The sequence below is a fragment of the Capra hircus genome, chromosome 8 (assembly GCF_001704415.2).
Source record: "Capra hircus breed San Clemente chromosome 8, ASM170441v1, whole genome shotgun sequence".
NCBI lineage: Eukaryota > Metazoa > Chordata > Mammalia > Artiodactyla > Bovidae > Capra > Capra hircus.
The window spans coordinates 40,049,122-40,069,124 of NC_030815.1; the positions used below are offsets into that span (position 1 = coordinate 40,049,122).

At 41.2% G+C, this 20,003-nt stretch overlaps 1 protein-coding gene across 1 annotated transcript in view; it reads left to right on the forward strand.

Annotated features, from left to right (window-relative positions):
- Positions 471–20,003, forward strand: part of GLIS3 (GLIS family zinc finger 3) — a 495,075-nt gene continuing 475,542 nt past the window's right edge. Inside the window, exons 1-2 of the mRNA XM_018052026.1 lie at positions 471–1,121; positions 14,986–15,472. Coding sequence (XP_017907515.1) covers positions 15,085–15,472 — 388 coding nt within the window. The 5' untranslated portion in view covers positions 471–1,121; positions 14,986–15,084. The remainder of the gene's footprint in view (positions 1,122–14,985; positions 15,473–20,003) is intronic.

Genomic DNA, 20,003 nt, shown 5'->3' on the forward strand with positions numbered 1-20,003 from the left:
TCATCCATCCATTTTCAAAGTTACATGCATCCAATCGTATATTAGAAAGGCTCTTTAGCCATTTTTTCACTTTTTAGTTTTTCTCTCCATTTTACTACTGATTTTTTTTTAAACTTGTTTATGCTTTGACATCAACTGTTGTCGAAATGCTGACACTTTTACACGTTAAAAAAAGAACGAGCCAGTTCAACAAATAAGGCCCAAGAAGAAGGTGAAGTGTCTCCCGGCTATTAGCCAGTTCTGGAGTTCTTTGACTCCCAGGGGCACGGGAAGGACTGTGTGCTTGGTCGTGTCGAGAGGGAGACACAGACTCGGCCTTCGAATTGGCCAGCCTGGTGACCAGCGAGCCCGCCCCTCCTTCCCCCTCCCGCGCTCATACTCAGGAAGCAGCTGGCTCCAGGCCGGCCTTCGCGGCCGCACACACATCCACTCTCCTCCCAGGCCGCCTCCTCCCTCCCTCCCCCCGTCCCTCTCTCTTCCCCCTTCCCCTCTCCTGCAGCCGCGTCCACACTGCGCCGCCAGGGCAGCCCAGAGCGCTGCGCGCACGGGCACCAGAGCTGGGGCCGCCACCACTGCCCCTCCCCGCAGCCAGGTTCGCTGCCCGCGGCCGTCTAGGCTCGCACCAGCGTTCCCTCGACCGAACCCGCCGAAAGCAATTAGCCAGCATCCCGAACCGGCCCCCAGACGCACCCCAGGCCCAAGGCAAGGATGAGCGAGACGCGTGAGGCACAAAGCCGAAACTCAACTTTTTAAAGATATTATTTGCTTTGTGTGCGTGTGTGTGCGCGCGCGCGGGGGGGTGGAGGGAGGGGGAAGCGGCAGAATGAGCTGATGCCGAGGGTACAGCCACCCCACTTCTGCCTGCCTCCTCCTCCCCCTAACGCTACTGCCCTAGCACACGCGCGCGCACACACTGCACTTGGGCCGGGTTTCGGCGCTCTGTCCCCCGGCTTGGATGGGAGTTTTCATTTCCGAAGGAGGCAGAGCCAGGGGAGCGCGCTGAAGGGCTGGAGCCCCAAGTTTCTCCTCGCCAGCTCTGGCTGCCCGCTGTCACTCGCTCAGGCTGGCCGGGGGAAGGGACCCGCACGCCAGGCTTTGTTGTGGAAATCCCGGGTTACCTGGTAAGTGGATGCCATAGGAACTTTGCTAGTAGGCGAGTCTAGAGAAGCCGGGCGCTTGAGAGTGGGGGAGTTACAACGCTCAGAGATACAAACTAGGGATTAGAAATATTTACACTCTGAGCTGCTGGCGTGGTTTAAGAATACAGGCACCCCAACACCCATATTCTCTAAATGATCTGTTTACTGAGATAGCAATTCTCAATTAGGAATCAAGCTGTGTTCTTGTCAGTTGCCTAAAAGCATTGCAAGTAGAAGAGGGAAAGGAAATCAACAAGGTTTTAAAGTTTTTCTATTTAGGAAGACTTTTTGTTTGGGGCTTTTCTTCTAAACTAGAGGGTCCAGAAGGCTACAAAACCAGGGCAAGTTACAGTACGCAAGGGCATGGTCGTGCACGCCACCCATGAGTCCCCCCGAAGGGAAACTTTGGAGAAGTGGGAATTGATGGGTTGACAGGAGGTCTTTCTCCCTCTTTCCAGTTCCACGTGCTTGTGGAGCTCTAACGAAGGCTGTTTTCCATGCTGTGTCTCACCCAATTCGATGTCCCTCCCTATTGCCCAGAGGTCCTCGGGTAAGGGGATACGTTAACTCCTCGTGGGGACGGGTCCAGCGACTCGCAGTTGCCAGGTCTTGTAACTAGAACTATAACCCACACCGCAAACTGCGCAGATTCAGACTCTCACACTCCCCGCCAGGTTCGTCACCTCGCGTTTACATTTTTATAGGGCTCGACAAAATGTCAGCACTGTTTGGAAAATGTCTCAGTCTCAGGGACTTTGTCCTGCGCAAGACTCCAGTCCCTATAAATGACCCTGTGTGTATTTTGAAGTCGCCCGAGGCCGCTTTCTGGAAAGCGTGAGTGAGCAGCCGGCTTTCTCCTAAACACACACCTTGCCTGGAGCGACACTTCCAACTTACTCACTGGAGCCGACAAGTCACTTCGGTGATGAGGAAGTCACCCAAGTGTCTGGAAAACTTGGCCCTGACGGATTTGTCATCCTATGGATGATTCAATTAGGTACCTGTAGGGAGAAACTTTCTGAAAAGTCGTCTCTGGTTTCCCGGGTCGCACCCTCGACTTCTTGGGGGGTATCTGAGAGGCAAGAAGCGAAAGAACAAGGATTATTAGGGCGCTAGCTCGGTGCGGGCTCTGGGCCACGCAGGGCGTACGGCGCGGGGACGTGCACTCCCGGGAGCGGCGAGCAGGGCCGGGCTGGGCAGCTTCGGCTTGGGCCGGGCAGCGCGCTGGTTTCTGCCTCTTGGGCTCTGCAGTCGCCGACCATCGGCGGCGCGCATTCGGCCCCGACTTACTCGGGACTGGGTTGCACAACAGGAAGCCTGAACGAGTTTGTTTTGTTTTGCTGCGCTCGCTTGCGGACAAGGCCGAGGGTTAGGGGCAGAGGCAGCCAAGGAGTTACGGGGTCGCAGCGGCGCATCCCGAGCAGGGCTCTGTCGCCTCAGCCCCGGACCCGCCCCTCGCTCCTTGCCAGAGAGCCCAGGGGCGCGGGCCTTGAATCCCCGCGGGCCAAGATGGGGGGCGGCGTGGGTCATGAACTGATAAAGGCTGCCGTCTCCTGCCCTGCCTCAGGCTCTTCTTCACTCGGCAGGTCCCCAGTACCCTCCCCTCACCCACCGCCCGCTTGGTATTCCTCACCCCCTTACTACGCTTTCCCGGGGGCATCATCTGGGCCGTCATCCCAGCAGCATCTAAACTCAGGGCCGAAGTGAAGGGTACTTCCGTAAATTCGAGACTTGCGGCCCCCTCTTCCATAGAAGAGGGATTTTCACTCTCTCCACCTACTTCCAGGACTTAGCATCTCTCCTGAGTTTGGGCCTGGGGCTCTGGAGTTTGAGGAGAGGAATGTTCTGCAGCTCCCCCCAGTGGACCAGTTCCCTTTAGGTTGTGAAAAGAGGGAATTCAGGAAAAGACCCTAAGGCTAGATGGGGATCTTGGTGATCACCTACAGATGAGGAAACTGAGGCGCAGAGATTTTCAGGAGTTTTGCCCCAGACTTCAGAGCCAGTTGTCACAGTGGCAGGGCAAGCATTCAAGTGTCCCAGTTCAGAGAGCATTTCTTGGCCTGAAGGTGAACTCAAGACAAATGCAGTCTCATTCTGCCCGCTCTGAAAGCTTTGATGAGTCATGATTTCTGCCTTGGGAGTTAGCCAGACGTCTGTTTCCCTCTCCGTAGCATTTCCCCACTGGACCTCCTTTTTTACATAAATGGGGAAACTTTTTTTTTTTGGTAAAAGATTGATTTGTGTTGGTTTAAATTTTCTCATTCCTTTTCTTCCTCTTCCAAGTTTTCTTAAGGTAAAGTGTGAAACAGGTGCAACCTGCAAAAGTCTGTAGAAAAAAGATCTGCCACAATGAGTGTTTGAAGCCATTTAGAAACAGGAGTGTGTCATACTAGATGTTATATTTGCAGTTGGGAGCTGTTGAAGTTTAAGGATCACTTTTGAATGCATTACAATTTTCATATGTTTTCAGTGGTCATCTGTGTAGTCAGACTAGCACTAACATTACCTTGAAAAGGAAGAATGGGGGATTTCTTTTCCAGTCACTTTCAAATTCCTTTCCTTATTGGTAGTTGAAGTCCTTTCCTTTGTTGCTCAGAGGACTCAGTAATCTTTCAGTGTGAATAGCTAAATCCAATTGCTGCTCTAACTCCCTCTCCCCTTGGTTCACATTAAGCCAGTTTTAGAGAGCATCTTGTGGCTGGTCCCTGATCTCATCCAAGTTCCTTAATAGTAGTGGGTTTGTTGGATATTGAGTACTTGGGGTCAGACAATGTTCTTGGGAGGAAGTGATCATGATTCTGAATAGAAAAAGCAACTTTTTTTGGGCGGGGGATGGACTCCAGGGTCCACCTAGCAGGTGACATTCCTATTAGGCCAAAATAGGCAGGGTGGGGAGGTTAAATAGCAGCAAATTATGTTTTGCCTTGCCTTCATTTATATGGTCTTTCCATCATTTCAGAAGAGGGCTTAGTGTTCTCCATCTTTTTTCTCTCAGTATTCTTTTCTGCTAGTAAATTAATTTGATGACATTATTTCTGGTGTTATCTCTCTCATATTGTAGTTATTGATCTCGAGTTGGAATGTTAATTTGTAGTTCTTCCAGAAAATATGAGGATTCTTGAGGGAGATAATTCAGTAAGTGCCATCCTATGCACATTCTCTTCCTTGGAGAAATCATTTTCTGTGTTTCTATAATTATTTTCTGTAGAGATTATTATAAAGAATGCTGAAATGCAAGACTTGACATTTAACTTTTCTCAAAGTTTAGTTGGGTCATAGGCTCAGGACTGAAAATAAAAACACAAACAAATGGCATATAGGAAATCTGTGCAATAAAACTGTGCTGCCTTATGCTTTCCAGGAGGGCTAAATTTACAGTAAGGTCTTTAAAATGACATTAATACATAGTTTGATTAAACTGAACACAACTGAGCAAGTAGCATCTGGATTTCAAGAAACAGAACATTACCAATACCCTAGAAACTTGACTCTTACTCTCTTCTCATTACTGTCTTCCCCCATCTCTTGGAGCCACTGTGTTCTCAAGAGTAATGACTGCCTTAACTTCTAACAGATGTAATAATTTTGCCCATTTTTTATGCCTTATGTAAGTGGGATAATTCAACATGCACTCCCGAGTTTGACTTCTTTTGCTGATATAATAGCCTTTTAGTAGGTCAGATAATTTGGACTCCCCTTTAAAGTTTAGGGAAACAGTTTGGCTTGCAGAAATTAGTTGTTCAGGCATTACTTAATATGATAGAGTTAAGGAAAAACACTAATGAAACAGAAGCCCTGTTCTCTATCCTAATGACTGTCTGATTAGGGAGACTAAACAGATATGAGTGAAACCATAAAGTGAAGCCAGCTTAGGGTGAGCAAGGAGAATGCTGAGGAGCAACTTCCACCATGACAACCCAAAATGCATTTGGCAGTCTCTCTGTTAGGACCAACAACCCCCATGACAAAAAAATGCCTGGTCTCCGTACTGAAGTGACTGTATTTGTTTTGTGGCTTTCAGCTAGGATTTTTCATTGTTCACGGGTATGCCAAGATAAAGACAAGAATAATATGCCTGTTCAGAAGAGTGGGATAGACTTTTTATGCTGCTTTGTTCTAATAGAGAAAGGAATAGACTAGGAGGAATAGACCAGGAAGCACACAACTGTAATTAAACTGGTTCCACAAGACACAGAGCTTAGGGTTTATGGTCACACCTTACTTAGACTATATTTATTCAGGCAATAAATTATAAATATAGGATATGAATATATAAGTATATAATTATATATTGATTTATATGATAATTTTCAGTATAAATAGGCAGTACAGTATGATAAATACAAGTATAATAAATATATGTACATAAATATATATGAAAAGTCAATATATATGACATATGTAGTGTGAAGATAATTTATGTACCTATAAGGACTGGGGAGAGCTTGATAAATTATACAGAGTACCAAAACTTAACGAAATTAGAATTTAGACAAGAAGGTGAAACACAGGCAAATAACTATAAGGCAATGTGGAAAGTTATGAATGTTAAAGGAGACGTATGTAGAGTGAAATAGTCAACATTTATTACGTCCTTCTAGGTACCAGGCACTGGGCTAAACAAGTAACATGCATCATCTCATTTAATGTTCTATAATGCTATGCTCTAGGTACAATAATATAATCCTCACTATTTTACAGATCAGTGACAGAGGCAGATTAAGAGAGGATCAGAGAAAGCCAAAGGTGGGATGGGCCTGGAAGGTGCCTAGAATCGATTTGGGGGAGGAGAGGGCAGAAGAAGGGAGGAAGGGAAGGACCACTCAGGTGGATTCAAAGACAGTGTATAGAATGAACAGAAACAAGGATCCGACCATGTTCTACTTTGGGAACAAAATCAGGAGACTGAGTTGTAAAACTGAGATAATGAAGGCTCTAAGTAGTTGAGCGCAGACTTGAAGTAAAGAAAGCTGGAGTGGGGCTAATCGTGTCTGACATGATTCCTTTAGGCCAAGAATGGGAACAACTGCACATTCCTTTGGGCGCACCAAGTCTTGCTGAACTACAGATGAGCAGATAGGATTACAGTGCAAGATCAGCCCCTGTTCCAGGCTCCTTGATAAAAAGATCAGACTTTTTCAGTGTCGGTTATTTCTGAAGCTCTGAGCCAGATCTATGAAGTTTTGTTTCAAGGCCTGCTGGATACTGTACACAGAAAATTAATCAGATGCTAGGATTATGTATGATTTCTTGTTATTCCTGTGTGTGAAGAAATGGATTAATGTTTTCCCAACCTTTGCAGTATGACCAATAGATTCCACTTCTGTCTGTAACTGACTGAGTCATTCATGTAGGGCTTCTTTTTTTTTTTTTTTAAATAAATATGTTGTCATATTGGTTAAGGGCCTAGTCATTGTTGCGGACGTTCATACTTCTGCAGTGATGTCAGTGAACATAATTTAACTTGTATTAAACTTCTGTCTACCAACAGCTAAAAATAGTTACACTGGTTACTTTTCAGCAATAACTAACTACACTGAAGGAAAGAAATCACTCAATTACACATGTGATAGGGATAATTTAATATACTTGAATATTTGGTTTAATGAGTGCTAAATTAAGTTTTAGTTCTAGAATCTTCCATAGATAGATGTTTATTACCCCTTTGAAAGAATTGTGAGTTTTAGCTTTGCAAATAGCTATTCACATGGCTGAGTAATTATTTATGTACACTAGGTGACCAAGAATGCACTTTAATTTGCCATATTTTACAACCTATGTATCTCCTTGTGTGAAAATGGATTTTTTTTTGAAGAAAAATCTCCAGCCAGTTACTTTTCTTTTATATTTCTGAAGAAGCCTTTGTGTCTCAAACCATGGCCATGTGGTGTTCACTTTTTGCAATTCAGGTAATTAATTCAGTGGTGACATCATTGGGAATGTGTTCATTTTTCCATTTCAAATTCCTCCTCATAGGATCTGATGTTAACTCATAAGAACACATTTCAAAAAAACTCCGTTCTCAAGGACAGTTAATTTAAACTGCCCCCCACCCACCTTCCCCTTTCACATTGTAAAATGAAGTTTTATTTCAGAGAAGGTCACCTACCCCTTGCGACAAGGAAGATATAAAATTGTCAGTCATCTTGATCTCTGATTCTGTCAGTCAGTCAGTTAATTGGTATTTGTAGAGCACAATTGATCAATTGATACTAAATAAAAAGCAAGGTGAAAGATAACACTGGTAGGAGTGTGTGTGTTCATCGCTCAGTCATGTCTGACTCTTTGTGACCCCATGGACTGTAGCCTGCTAGGCTCCTCTGTTTATGGAATTGTCCAGGCAAGAATACTAGAGTGGATACCATTCCTTTCTCCAGGGGCTCTTCCTAACCCAGAGGTTGAAGTGGGGTTTCTTGCATTTGCAGGCAAATTCTTTACCATCTGAGTCTCCAGAGAAGCCCTGGTAGGAGTATAGCTTTGTGTTATTTAATCCTTATTTGTCATAAAGCTAAAAATGTCAAACATTTAGATTTTCTCTTCATTACAGCTATATTATGGGATCTGTTTTATTTTGGCTGTTTAATTCTGTCTGTTTCTACAGATTTTCTTGGTAGGTACCTGGGCTGGCAGATAGTCTCAATGCTTTTAAAACAGTAGATTTTATGCGTTTTTTGTCTATAACCACCAGAAAATATTTTTTTTTCTTACCCAGAGCACTGTGCATATAGATATGCAGACATATACACCTGCAAATCTCTGAAATGAAACGATTCTTAACCATTAATATATTTGATGCACATTGATAGCTTCTGCTTAATTCTGCTGCTGCTGCTGCTAAGTTGCTTCAGTCGTGTCCAACTCTGTGCGACCCCATAGACGGCCGCCCACCAGGCTCCCCCGTCCCTGGGATTCTCCAGGCAAGAACACTGGAGTGGGTTGCCATTTCCTTCTCCAATGCATGAAAGTGAAAAGTGAAAGTGAAGTCACTTAGTTGTGTCTGACTCTTAGTGACCCCATGGACTGCAGCCTACCAGGCTCCTCCATCCATGGGATTTTCCAGGCAAGAGTACTGGAGTGGGGTGTCATTGCCTTCTAGTCAGTTCTATTTAATTAAAAAATGTTTCTCCATTAAATAATTGATTTCAGGGCTCACCAGTGGATTTTGACCAATTTGAAAGATAGTACTTTAGAAACAATACTTTGTTAAACATAGATCTGAACTTACAGCCCATATTCAACTTGGGCCAATGCCTTGGCCAGGGCATGGTGCCTTTCTGAACTTACCTATGTTTGTCTTAAAAATCCTTTTCATTTCAAGTTTGTTCTTATTTTGTGTGTGTGTGTGTGTGTTTGTTTGTTTGTTTGTTTTTTTGCAGCTAACTAAGGGAATCCCTAACTATCCCCCTTCTTTTGGTAGGGTCATGCTTTTCTAGAACTTGCTGTACTCATTGGTGAGTTCATGACTGAGGCAAAGTTGATGAAACACTTGTAGGTAATTACTACTAAAAGTAGTAGCATTTAATAAGTTAGGGGGATATGAGAGTTGCATAGATGCACTGAAGTGTAAAAAGTAGATGCTAAGAAAGGTTATTGAACTTCTAATATTGTCCTCCAGCAGTATTTTCCTGAAGGTCCTGAACTTCTAGAAATTTATAATCACTAGCATTGTTTCGAAGGTTCTCAATGCTGCTTCTGATTTTTAAGTTAGGATTAACTGCTGTGCTGCTAAGTTGCTTCAGTCGTGTCCGACTCTGTGCGACCCCATAGATGGCAGCCCACCAGGCTCCCCCGTCCCTGGGATTCTCCAGGCAAGAACACTGGAGTTGACTGCCATTTCCTTCTCCAATGCATGAAAGTGAAAGGTGAAAGTGAAGTCACTCAGTCGTGTCCGACTCTGTGCCACCCCATGGACTGCAGCCTACCAGGCTCCTCCGTCCATGGGATTTTCCAGGCAAGATCACTGGAGTGGGGTGCCATTGCCTTCTCCCAGAATAAATTCCTGCATTAGATTTGGTCATTTTTTCCCCCGCTGCTTTCCCCTCCCCTCCCCTCTCCTCCTTTCTGTTCCTCTTCTCCCTTTCCCTTCCTTTTTTTCCTCGGTGTCCTGTCCATATTTACTATCTACATTTTTAGTATCATAGCCAGTCATGTGGTTAAAAAGGCACTGCCAGATATTTTACTCCATAAACTTATGGGAAGATTATTTTTATTTTTGAGAAAATTTTATATAAAAAGTTAAAATGTTTATCTCTAATTCAGTAGCAAAGAGTTGGAGTCACAGATAAAACAATGTCAAGAATTCTATTAAATGGGATCCATAAGTTCATTATATTGTCTTTTTGAGTGGTCTTTGGTAGAATGGTTTTGGATTTCTGAAGGGAACACTGATTTATCTTCATGCTTTTAATTGAAGCATGGTATAACTCAAAGGTAAACCTCTTTAATTTTATTTTAATGCTGATTATATTGTTTGAGTAATAGCTAAACATCTTAGTATTCAAAATAAATATGTTAATATTCTTAAATTACCTATATTAGACCTTGGGAGTGCCCAAGTGGCCATGTGGTCTATATGTACTAACTACCAGGTGTAACCTCCTTGACTTTTCACTCCACATCCTAATGACGTGGAATCATTCCAGCTCTGTTTCTGTGTAACTTCTGTTGTAAATTCTGTGAGTCTATCAGTCTTACTGTATAAAGTTATGAAACCACAGAAATGATCAGCTATACTTTGTGCTGGTTACTTAATATACTTTCAATTTAGAGAAATGATATTGTACACATCCAGTGCGTTTCCTCTATAATATCCTCCAGCTTCACAGGCACATGTTTGCACTTTTCTGTTGTTAAAATTGCAGACAAGAGTAATTTTGATTTATTGGTGACATCTAATATAGCTGTGTTTATATTGTTGCCAATAAAATGACTTACACGATTGGTTTTTGTTTATACAATCTTTTCTGAGGAGTCAGTCACCTGTGTTAGGACAAGGTACATTCTGCTTATTAAAATGAACTCCTGGGATCTAAGAACATTCAGCTCTATCTGTCCTTGATTGAATTGCAAAATGTGCTTTACACTGCAGCCGTGCATGAGAATAACTTATATTATCTATCAATAGGCTTTTCATTTCTATATTCTTCTGGTTACAAAGCTGTAACTAGAGAAACCCATGGGAATAGCATGGGCCTATTAGTGATCAAGGCAGCGATGGTGAAAAGGCAACGTTAATGAAATTATACAATCATTAACCCGAAGGGGAAAAATAAAAAGAATCAATAAAAACTCTATTTTAGATGGTTTATATGTATATATAAGAAGTCAGCTCAGGGGCGATTTGTTTGCTGACCAGTGTTTGTGTCTCATTATCAGGTTTTCTGTGCAGGGTGAGAAATGCTTGTGGCATAAAAGGAATGGAAAATGTAACAAAGGCTAAATGTAGCCTAAGGAAATGAAATGATGTATGAAAATTAATTATTAACTGGCTCATCAGATGAATTATGACTCTAGATGAGTCTATTAATAATATTAAGTAAGAAAGGGCTTTTGGATGTAAATAGACATTATGGAACTCATATTTTTGGAATTGTCTTGAAGAGATGAGTTAACATTGCTTTTTAAAATCTTTTAACCTACAAGACATAGTGCCTCGAGCGTTGGGTAGAAGGTAGAAGTATGATCTTGTATTTTGATTAAAGTCATAGCTTTTCTAGAAATCTATTGAAATTATCATTAAATGACTTTGTGCCTTGGTTTCCTTAGAAGTTAAGTAACTTCCTCTCTGACCTGACTTACAACAGTGTGTTTTAAGAGTTTTAATGTGGTCAAAAGGAAAGATTTATTAACTTATGTTGACTCATAGCAGAATGAGTAAACATTTTCATTGTTTTAACCAGTGGAGTATTAAAAATCTACATGTGTTAATATGTCATATCCAAAGTACCCCAAATTTATCCTTCTGGATGTTTCTTGCTTTTTCTGTTTCTACTTTTTTTTCTTTTCTGTTGATGCCTGGATTAGTCATTGAATGGAGGACAGAAGAGAAAGTAATGCTGGAGAACGTAAGATTTTAAAGAGAAAAATGCTCTTCCAGTGGAATCCTACCAGTCAGGTTTTGATAGTGATTAGTTATGATTTTACTTTCTGGCCCACTATAGGAAGTTTTAACTCGGACGTTCATTTTTCAGGTGAATGTTTTCTTTTCGCACATTGCTGATGTGGAAGCCTCCTATCAGTTCTTGTTTTGGTGGAGTTGGTAGAGATTGCTGTTCTTTTTTGCTTTCATATACACCCAGTCCCTTTGATTAAAGTGCCACAGACATAAAATCTACATATTTGGGCTTCCCTGGTAACTCAGGGTAAAGAATCTGCCTGCCAATGCAGTGGACGTGGGTTTGATCCCTGGTCCGGGAAGATCCCACATGGCTCAGGGTAACTCAGCCTATGGACAACAACTAGTGGGCCCATGGTCTAGAGCCTGAGAACCGCAACTACTGAGGCCCGTGCGACCTGGAGCCCCTGCTCTGCAAACAGAGAAGCCACCACAATGAGAAGCCCCCACTCACCACAACTAGAGAAAGCTCGAGCAATAACCAACACCCAGCACAGCCAAAAACAGACATGTTTTTAAAAACTACATATTTATCCTTCTTCATAGTTAATGAGTACTTTCTATAATCTTCCTTTTCTTAATTATCTGAAAGAACAAAATTTCAAGTGATTATCACCAAATTCTTCATCTTTTGTGGATGAAAAACTGTCCAGAGAAGTTATACATGGTTTGCCACAAGTAAAACTCGGGTCTCCTAAATTCTCGTTGGGAATGCTATTCACTCTGACTCAGTGAGGATGGGTCTTTCTTACAAGTTAGTCGTTTATTCCTCTTTTGTTACCAAGTAGGCTCAAAATTACACATGATCATATAACCTAGCCAAAAAGCACATAGAATACTATATAATGTGAATAAACAAATTGATTTTTAAATTCTGGTATCTAATGTTTGAAAAATCTGCTTTTATAATTAATGTGAGAACTGGATTATTTGGCATGTTTTTCATACAGTTTATTTTATTTTTGTCTTGAGGCTGGTTTTTCTCAGCTCACACAACATTGACCTATTGGTTTTTCTTTATGGTATTAATCACTTTACTTTCTGGCTGTTGCTTTTTTAGTAATAAAATTTAAGTACATTTTTTGTTGTTGTTTTTACTTTCACCCTAAAGCTATTTAAAACAGGAGTGTGATTTATAAAAAATAAAAATAAAATATTCAAGCAAGTTTGAGTTCTTATAACTAAGTTCTTAGTGCTTTAATTATTTTTCCTCTTACCAACTCACCTTCTTAATGGTTTAGTACTTACTTACATGTTTTCATCCACATTTTTTATGAGAATTCCTGCTTGTATATGATCTTACTGCCAGAACCAACTCCTTTGTTTTTAAAAACCTGGAAATGGGCACAATCTGCAGATCTGCAGACACTTGTCACTTGGACCGTGGTCTTAGTGACTCATATTTCCTGTCATGTTGTATAATTCTCATTTTCAACAAATCACCAATACAATATATTTATTTTGCCTTTTTTTTTGATTGGTGCTGAATAAGTGCTTTCTTGTGTAGGGTTCAAAGTGCTTCAGAAAACACTATTTTATCAATGAGTGGAAAATAGATGGCCAATATCATCTGGCAAAGCACAGAGACATTAAATGACTCTTGCCCACAATCAACCAATGAATCAGCAGACCAGCTGGTAATACAGTTGAGTTCTTCTAAATGGGTAGAAAAGCAGAAAAGGCATTGGGATTTTTGCAGCATTAAAAAAAAAAATCTTACAACCAGTCTGATACAGGGTTATTTCTTATTGTTTCATAAATAAATGATGCAGGTTTGAATAATCTGCATTTCATTTATTTGTCCCTTCTTGGCTACTGTAGTGGAGGGAAAGAGGAATGAGACCTAGGATTGTTTCTGAGGACTAGATGGCGTGTCAGTATTAAATGTGGCAGACTGATAGAATTATTAGTAGAATGGAGACTTGATAAAGTTAAAGAAAGCATTCTAGATTTATATTGTTGGTAACCTTAGAAGTTCCTCAATACATGGACATATACAGTCAACTTAGCAGAAGGCACAGTGAGTGCTTGGCTTGAAAATTAAATACTACAGATTTCCTCTGCTATCTGAAAATAAAGTGGTCATAGGTCAGCTGAAATGGCATAAAGTTAAGAAGCAATTTCTTAGGATACATGTTGCTAAGGGATGTACAAAATAAATTGAGATAAAGTGCAGATACTCACAGACACAGACTGATGCTATGGAGGCTTGAAGTTGAGATGCTGAGTATTGTTCCTAGGGAAAGGAGCTTGATGCTGCCGACCTCACTGCTCGGGATGAGGACTGCCTCTGTAATAGCCCCCTGCGGAACAAATGCTGAACGACGTTTTTGTTTTTCACTTTTTTTTCTTAAGAGTGAAAATCCCTCCTCAAATTTCTTTTGGTTAGTGAAAATGGTTACTAAGATAAATCTTCTGAAAGTGATGTGGCATAAAGTGAACTTTTGAAAAGCAAAGGATACCTGTATTTCTGATTTTCTAAAATGATAAAGAAAAAAGAAAACTTCTTCACAAAAAGGTTACCATGGTTGATATCCTGTGCTTGATGATTTACGGGACATTCTTTTGGGAGGTGAGTTGGAAATATTCATCTAAGACACTGAGTGGACCGTAGGAAAAAAGAAGACTCGTCCAGTTGAGGATATCTGGCCATTACTACTTTGCACCCAGTCTGTATTTCTTGTTTGTCCAACGGCTTCTTCCCATGACTGTCACGTTTACTTAAAAGAATTCAAATTGCGACTGAGTCTGTCATTTATTTGGAGTAGTGGCACTTAGTCCTTAGTCATGGCAAGACATACATTTTGGGGAACTATAGATCAAGAGAGGAAAAAGGCTTTCCGAATGATTTGTAACCAGGGAGTAGTGACACACGGATGGATGATGATGTCCTGTGGCCACGTCACTACTTTTGTTTCTCCCTCTGCCACTTGAGAAGGGGGGTGGCAGGATGGCAGATGGAAGCTTCGTGGAACTGCTGTCAGTTTACTGTGCATGGTACATGGTGAACATACTCACCTTGAGAAGGGTTGTTTCGTCCTTATGCTCTCTTTAAAGCATCTCACACAGCCTTATCCTTTTCTAGGATCTTACTGAAAGGTGAGAGTATTGTGATGTTGATTATATTTTCAACCCCATAAACTCAGGATCAACATAGAACTAAGACTCTAATGCTGCTGTAAATATTTAGATATATGAAACCTTTATGAAAGTGCTATGCCTATTTTAAAAAATCTTTTGTTAATCTAGGGACCATGAAAAAATTGCTTGTTAATGTCCTCACAATCTCATTTAGAGTTTATATCATCTTTCTGTTTGTTTACTGGAAACCTTTGAGCAGTAGTCTTACAGCTCATGATGGTGATGCATTTGGGTTTCCCAGGATGCACCATAACAAATGTGAACTAGTACAGACAGATCCTCTATGGAGCAAAATAAGTTTCATTTTGCGAGCTGGCACCAGTAGTTTGGTTATAGTTGCCAAGAGCACTGTATTGAGAACAGTTCAGTGGCAAACAAAACAAAACAATGCAGTGATCCATAATCCATGTCCACCATGAATGCAGGAGGGGAGAGTGCCTGCCAATGAACCATGTATTTGATAACCATGTTCTACATAAAAGACCGTTTTGCTGAGTGCTTCCTGATATGAATGCTACACAGGTTGAAAACTCACTGTAACTTATTTTCCTTTTTACTTTTAAAAATGCCTGCATTTATTTTTTTAAACAGGCTAATAAACCACACCATGGATAACTTATTGGACTTTGCCTGAAAGGAATCATTAGTGTCATTGGATATTTGACCAACCTGGCTACAGGTTTTTTCAGAATGAATGGAAGGTCATGCAGCATGAATCTCCACCGGACATCAGGAACCCCACAGGGGCCTGGGATGGTCAGTGGCCAACACATCCCTCCCATTCAAGCCCATTCGGGGACTCCTGGCCCCTCATCCTGTGGCAGCACATCAAGCTCTGCCATTGGAAGCCTTGCTAACAGCCTCCATCTCAAGATGCCCTCAGGAGGAGGGATGGCTCCTCAGAGCAACATGAATGAGAGCCCCATCCATCTGCCTGCCTTGAGCCCCAGCAGACAAGTGCTCACCAGTGGGAAGCCACATTTCCAGGTCACCCAGGCTGGAGGCGTGTCAGGGCCACACACGGTAAAGCCAAAGCAGCCGGAGTTTGGAAGCCCCTTTCCTCCAAATTCTGGGAAAGGTAGGATTGTCTTTCTGGGATCTTTTAAAAGTGGACACTGTTGTTTTTCTCTCCCTTGTCTCTTCTCTGCAAGCAAATCCTATGGAAAAATACATGATTCAGTGTCAGGCTCAAAGTCTCATAATGCTATGTAGCTTCCTAGGAAAGGATGTGAATGTGTACATTTGTGTGAGGACGAGGGCACCACAGTGGTAGATGTACTGTTTCATGGACTGTGAAACAGGGCTGAAGAAGAGATGGAAAGATTGGAAACAGGGAGGTAGCATAAGTGTCATAGAGGAAACCAAGAGCATGTTTAGCAAGACCTTGCCCCCTGGATGCACAGAGCTCCATCTTGTCTTACCAGCAGCTAGATTCTGCAGGCCATGGAGGAAACGGCTGACTGCAGCTGTCATTATGTTAGTTGGATGCTAGAAGAAAGGTGATGTTTGGAAGGAAAAGGATTTAAAGTGGAGAAATTTTAATAGCCAATAAAATGAGGAACAAGTACAAAAAATGATAAAAAGATATTCTTAGAGCAAAACCTATAATCTTTATAACATAGCTGGTGACAATAGAGAAAGGAGCTAGAAAAGTATATTGAAAAGATGTATGTCTGTGCTTGTGGAGAACTAGAAAAACTTGCCAATTTGAGAGAGATGAGTGCAGAGAGAATGCTTCCAATTCAGTAGGTTTTGAATTACCATAGCTTTTTTTTTTTTTTACCATAGATTTTGAATTAAGAATAATTGTCAGAGAATAACAAATTATTTGAATGACTTGCTCTGTCTAGAAACTGATATTGAGTTAACGAGGTTATATTGCTAATGATACGTGTATCGGGGCTAGAAAAAGGAGCATGTATATTATTTAAAACATAGCTTTGTTATATAGAAGAGCATGATTATATTTTCCTCTGGGTATTTTTACCATTTCGTTTTAAATGCCTATACTCAGTGTTTATGTGTGTGCGTTCTCAGTCATGTTTTACTCTTCCCAACCCTATGGACTGTAGCCTGCCAGGCTCCTCTGTCCATGGGATTTTCCAAGCAAGAATACTGGAGTGGATTTCCATTTCCTCCTCCACGTGTTTATACCCCCAAATAAAATTACTAGCAGCCTTGTAAGTGGCTATTTACCTGGTTAGCTCATAACTTAGCCAATTATGATGAATAATGCTTTATATCAGGCAGGTAACCCAAAAGTTGTTTGTTTTAGTGTCTATGTATTTCTGAGTATGGAGAAGTTGATATAAATGGATAGACTAAAAAACCTAAATATATGTGTAACTTTTTTTCTTTTCTTTTTTGCTTATTTATTTTGGTCTAGGTTTGTTTTGAAATGTCTTATTTCTCAGAGCTAACTGATATCCAGTGTAAGTACAGGAAAATTTTCCCTGGGGGCTGCATCCAAAATAGCTCTGTCATTGTTAGGTTGCTGTGTTCCTGACATGGCAAGCTAAGTTTCTTAATGTCAAGCTCATGTGTTTGTATTTACAGGGGCTGAGGCCCAGTACAATTTTTCAGCTCATGCTTGACTAGTGAACTGTAGCTTGCTTTTATATATATTTGTGTTTGAAATCCTGACTTGCAGGAAATAGTGGTGATAATATTAAAAATTTGTACTTATTATATAATAACTTAGCATGTGTTAGGCATTGTGTTAAGTGCTTTCCAATACATAATCTCAGTTATTCCTCAAACACTCCTGAGTTCTATGCTATTGTTGAATAAATGACAAAGGAATTAAAAAGTCTAGAAAAAAATAAGTAACTTAAGCCTTGTCAGGCAATAAGGAGTTTGGGAATATTACTTTGATAGTGACTAGGTGTGTTTATAATTATAGTCATAGTTGATAAAAAATGTTTCAGGTACTTAAGGAATAACAAACTCTCAGGGCAGTTCATCATGGAACTCATGTAAAAATTAGCGCTGCTTCCTGATTCTCCTCTTTTTGATTTTCTGGGTCCTTGCTTAGCTTCCAAGCTTGCAGTGCCTTTTCTAGATCTGCATGATTAGGGCATGCAGGGACATGGGTAAGGAGTTGAGGACAACTATTATTCTCCCTCATCTTACAAGGTGAATGCCACTAGTGGCCTGGATGTTACCAGGAGTGGCTGATTGTGTCCCTCTCAAATCTTGGTTGACAGTTTCTAAACTAAGCCAATAACTGAGAATGGTGATCTGGAACTGATTGAACTTCATGGAGTTATTTGTTCTACAAATAATTATTAAGCATATGTTATGGGTGAGCTACTGTTTTGGGGATTTGTTGCTGTTCAGTCGCTAAGTTGTGTCCAACTCTTTGAGACACCAGGGACTGCAGCATGCCAAGCTCCTCTGTCTTCCGCTATCTCCCAGGGTTTGCTCAAATTCATGTCCATTGAGTCGGTGGTGCTATGTAACCATCTCGTCCTCTGCCACCCCCTTCTCCATTTGCCTTCAATCTTTCCCAGCATCAGGGTCTTTTCTAATCAGTTGGCTTTTTGCACCTGGTGGTCAAAGTATTGTAGCTTCAGCTTCAGCATAAGTCCTTCCAATGAATATTTGGGATTGATTTCCTTTAGAGATGACTGTGGCTTAGATCATGAACTCATTATTGCAAAATCCAGACTTAAAAGTGAAGAAAGTAGGAAAAACCGCTAGGCCATTCAGGTATGACCTAAATCAAATCACTTATCACTATACAGTGGAAGTGATGAATAGATTCAAGGAATTAGATCTGGTAGACAGAATGTCTGAAGAACTATGGACGGAGGTTCATGAGATTGTACAGGAGGCAGTGACCAAAACCATCGCAGAGAAAAAGAAATACAAGAAAGCAAAGTGGTTGTCTGAGGAGGCTTCACAAATAAATGAGAAAAGAAGAGAAGTGACAGGCAAGGGAGAAAGGGGAAGATACACAACTAAAAGCAAAATTCCAGAGAACAGCAAGGAGAGATAAGAAGGCCTTCTTTAGTGAATTTTAGGGATGTGATAGCCAATTAAACATAGTTCTGGCCTTAGGGAGTTGAGAATTTAGAAAAGTAAATGAACAGTCAAAATAAAGCATGGCTGAGGCTGTGGTAGACATACACTCAGGTGATAGGGCAACATCTGAAGGGGTTCCCAGCCTGAGCTTGGAAGGTGGATCTGGGAAAAGAGTAGGGGATCTGGGCAGATGCCTAAAGAATGAGGGGCTAACTTTACAACCACAGAAGAGTATGTCCTGTGTGTGTGTGTGTGTCTCTGTGTGTGTGCACGCATGCACGTGCCTGTGAAGGGGCAGGGACTATCTGGAATTTGCTCTGGGTAGAGAGAAAAGCACACTCTAAACCTGGAGGGGAGAGCCCATAGTCCATTTCATAGACTTCCATCTGGTTTTACATTGAGGGGAGGTGTGGAGACCTGGGTAAGAGATGAGGCTGGAAGAGAATAAGCAGCAACCAAGTGAAGGGTCATGAGTGACACACTAAGGAGTTTGGATCTATCTTGAGGGTGCTGGCAATCTGTGGAAGGTTTTAACCTCAGGGTTGATGCGATAAGCTTGAGACTGACATCTCTCCCTGATTTTGCCACTGTTTTCCTGTGCACTGTTGACAATGTCATGATCCAGAAGGATAAGTGCCAAAGAACTTGTGACTCTGTGGGTGTGTTAGAGTTTTTCAGAGACACAGAACCAATAGGAGGTGTATTTATATATCTTTCTGTACATTGCCAATAGAATAAGTTATTTAGGGATTGTCATACAGACAAACATCTGACTTGAAGACTCAAAAATTTCCAGTTGGAGCCTCAGGAGAAATATAAATTTGATTGTAATGTTTATGTTACTTAAGGATTGAGTTCTGTTCCTATGAAAACTCAAATAGCCATGGATTTAACATTGATTTCCGAATAGTGTGCCAGGTGCGCTGGGGTACCACAGGAGACTCAGAGAGAGCTATGAGATGTTTTAAATTTTGAAGGAAACATGGGATCTGTGGCGTCCCTGCAGGCAAACCACTAGTTTGAGGAGGTTCACAGTTTTAACATTAGATTGTGGTATGTTCTTTTTGATGATATCGTAACTTTGAGAAACTACATAATTGGTAGTTGTGGTGAACAAAAGCAAGTAGTTTGTACATCCATGTTCAGAGCAACATTTTTCACCATAGCTAAAGGTAGAAGTAACCCAGGTGTCCATCAGTGTAGATGAATGGGTAAAGAAAATGTGTCATCTCTATCAGTTCAGTTTAGTCGCTCAGTCGTGTCTGACTCTTTGCGACCCTATGGACTGCAGCAGATAGAGTCATATTTATACAGTGGAATATTATTCAGTCTTCAAATGGAAGGAAATATGACATACACTATAATATGGATAAACCTTTAAGACATTATGCTAATGAAATATGCCTGACAAAGAAGGACAAATATTGTATGATTCTTCTTATATGAGGTTCCTACAATAATTAAATTCATAGAGACAGAAAGTAGAATGGTGGTTACTGTGGACCAGGGAAGGAGAGAATGAGGAGTTATTAACTAATGGGTACAGGGTTTCAGTTTGGGAAGTTGAAAAAGTTCTGGAGATA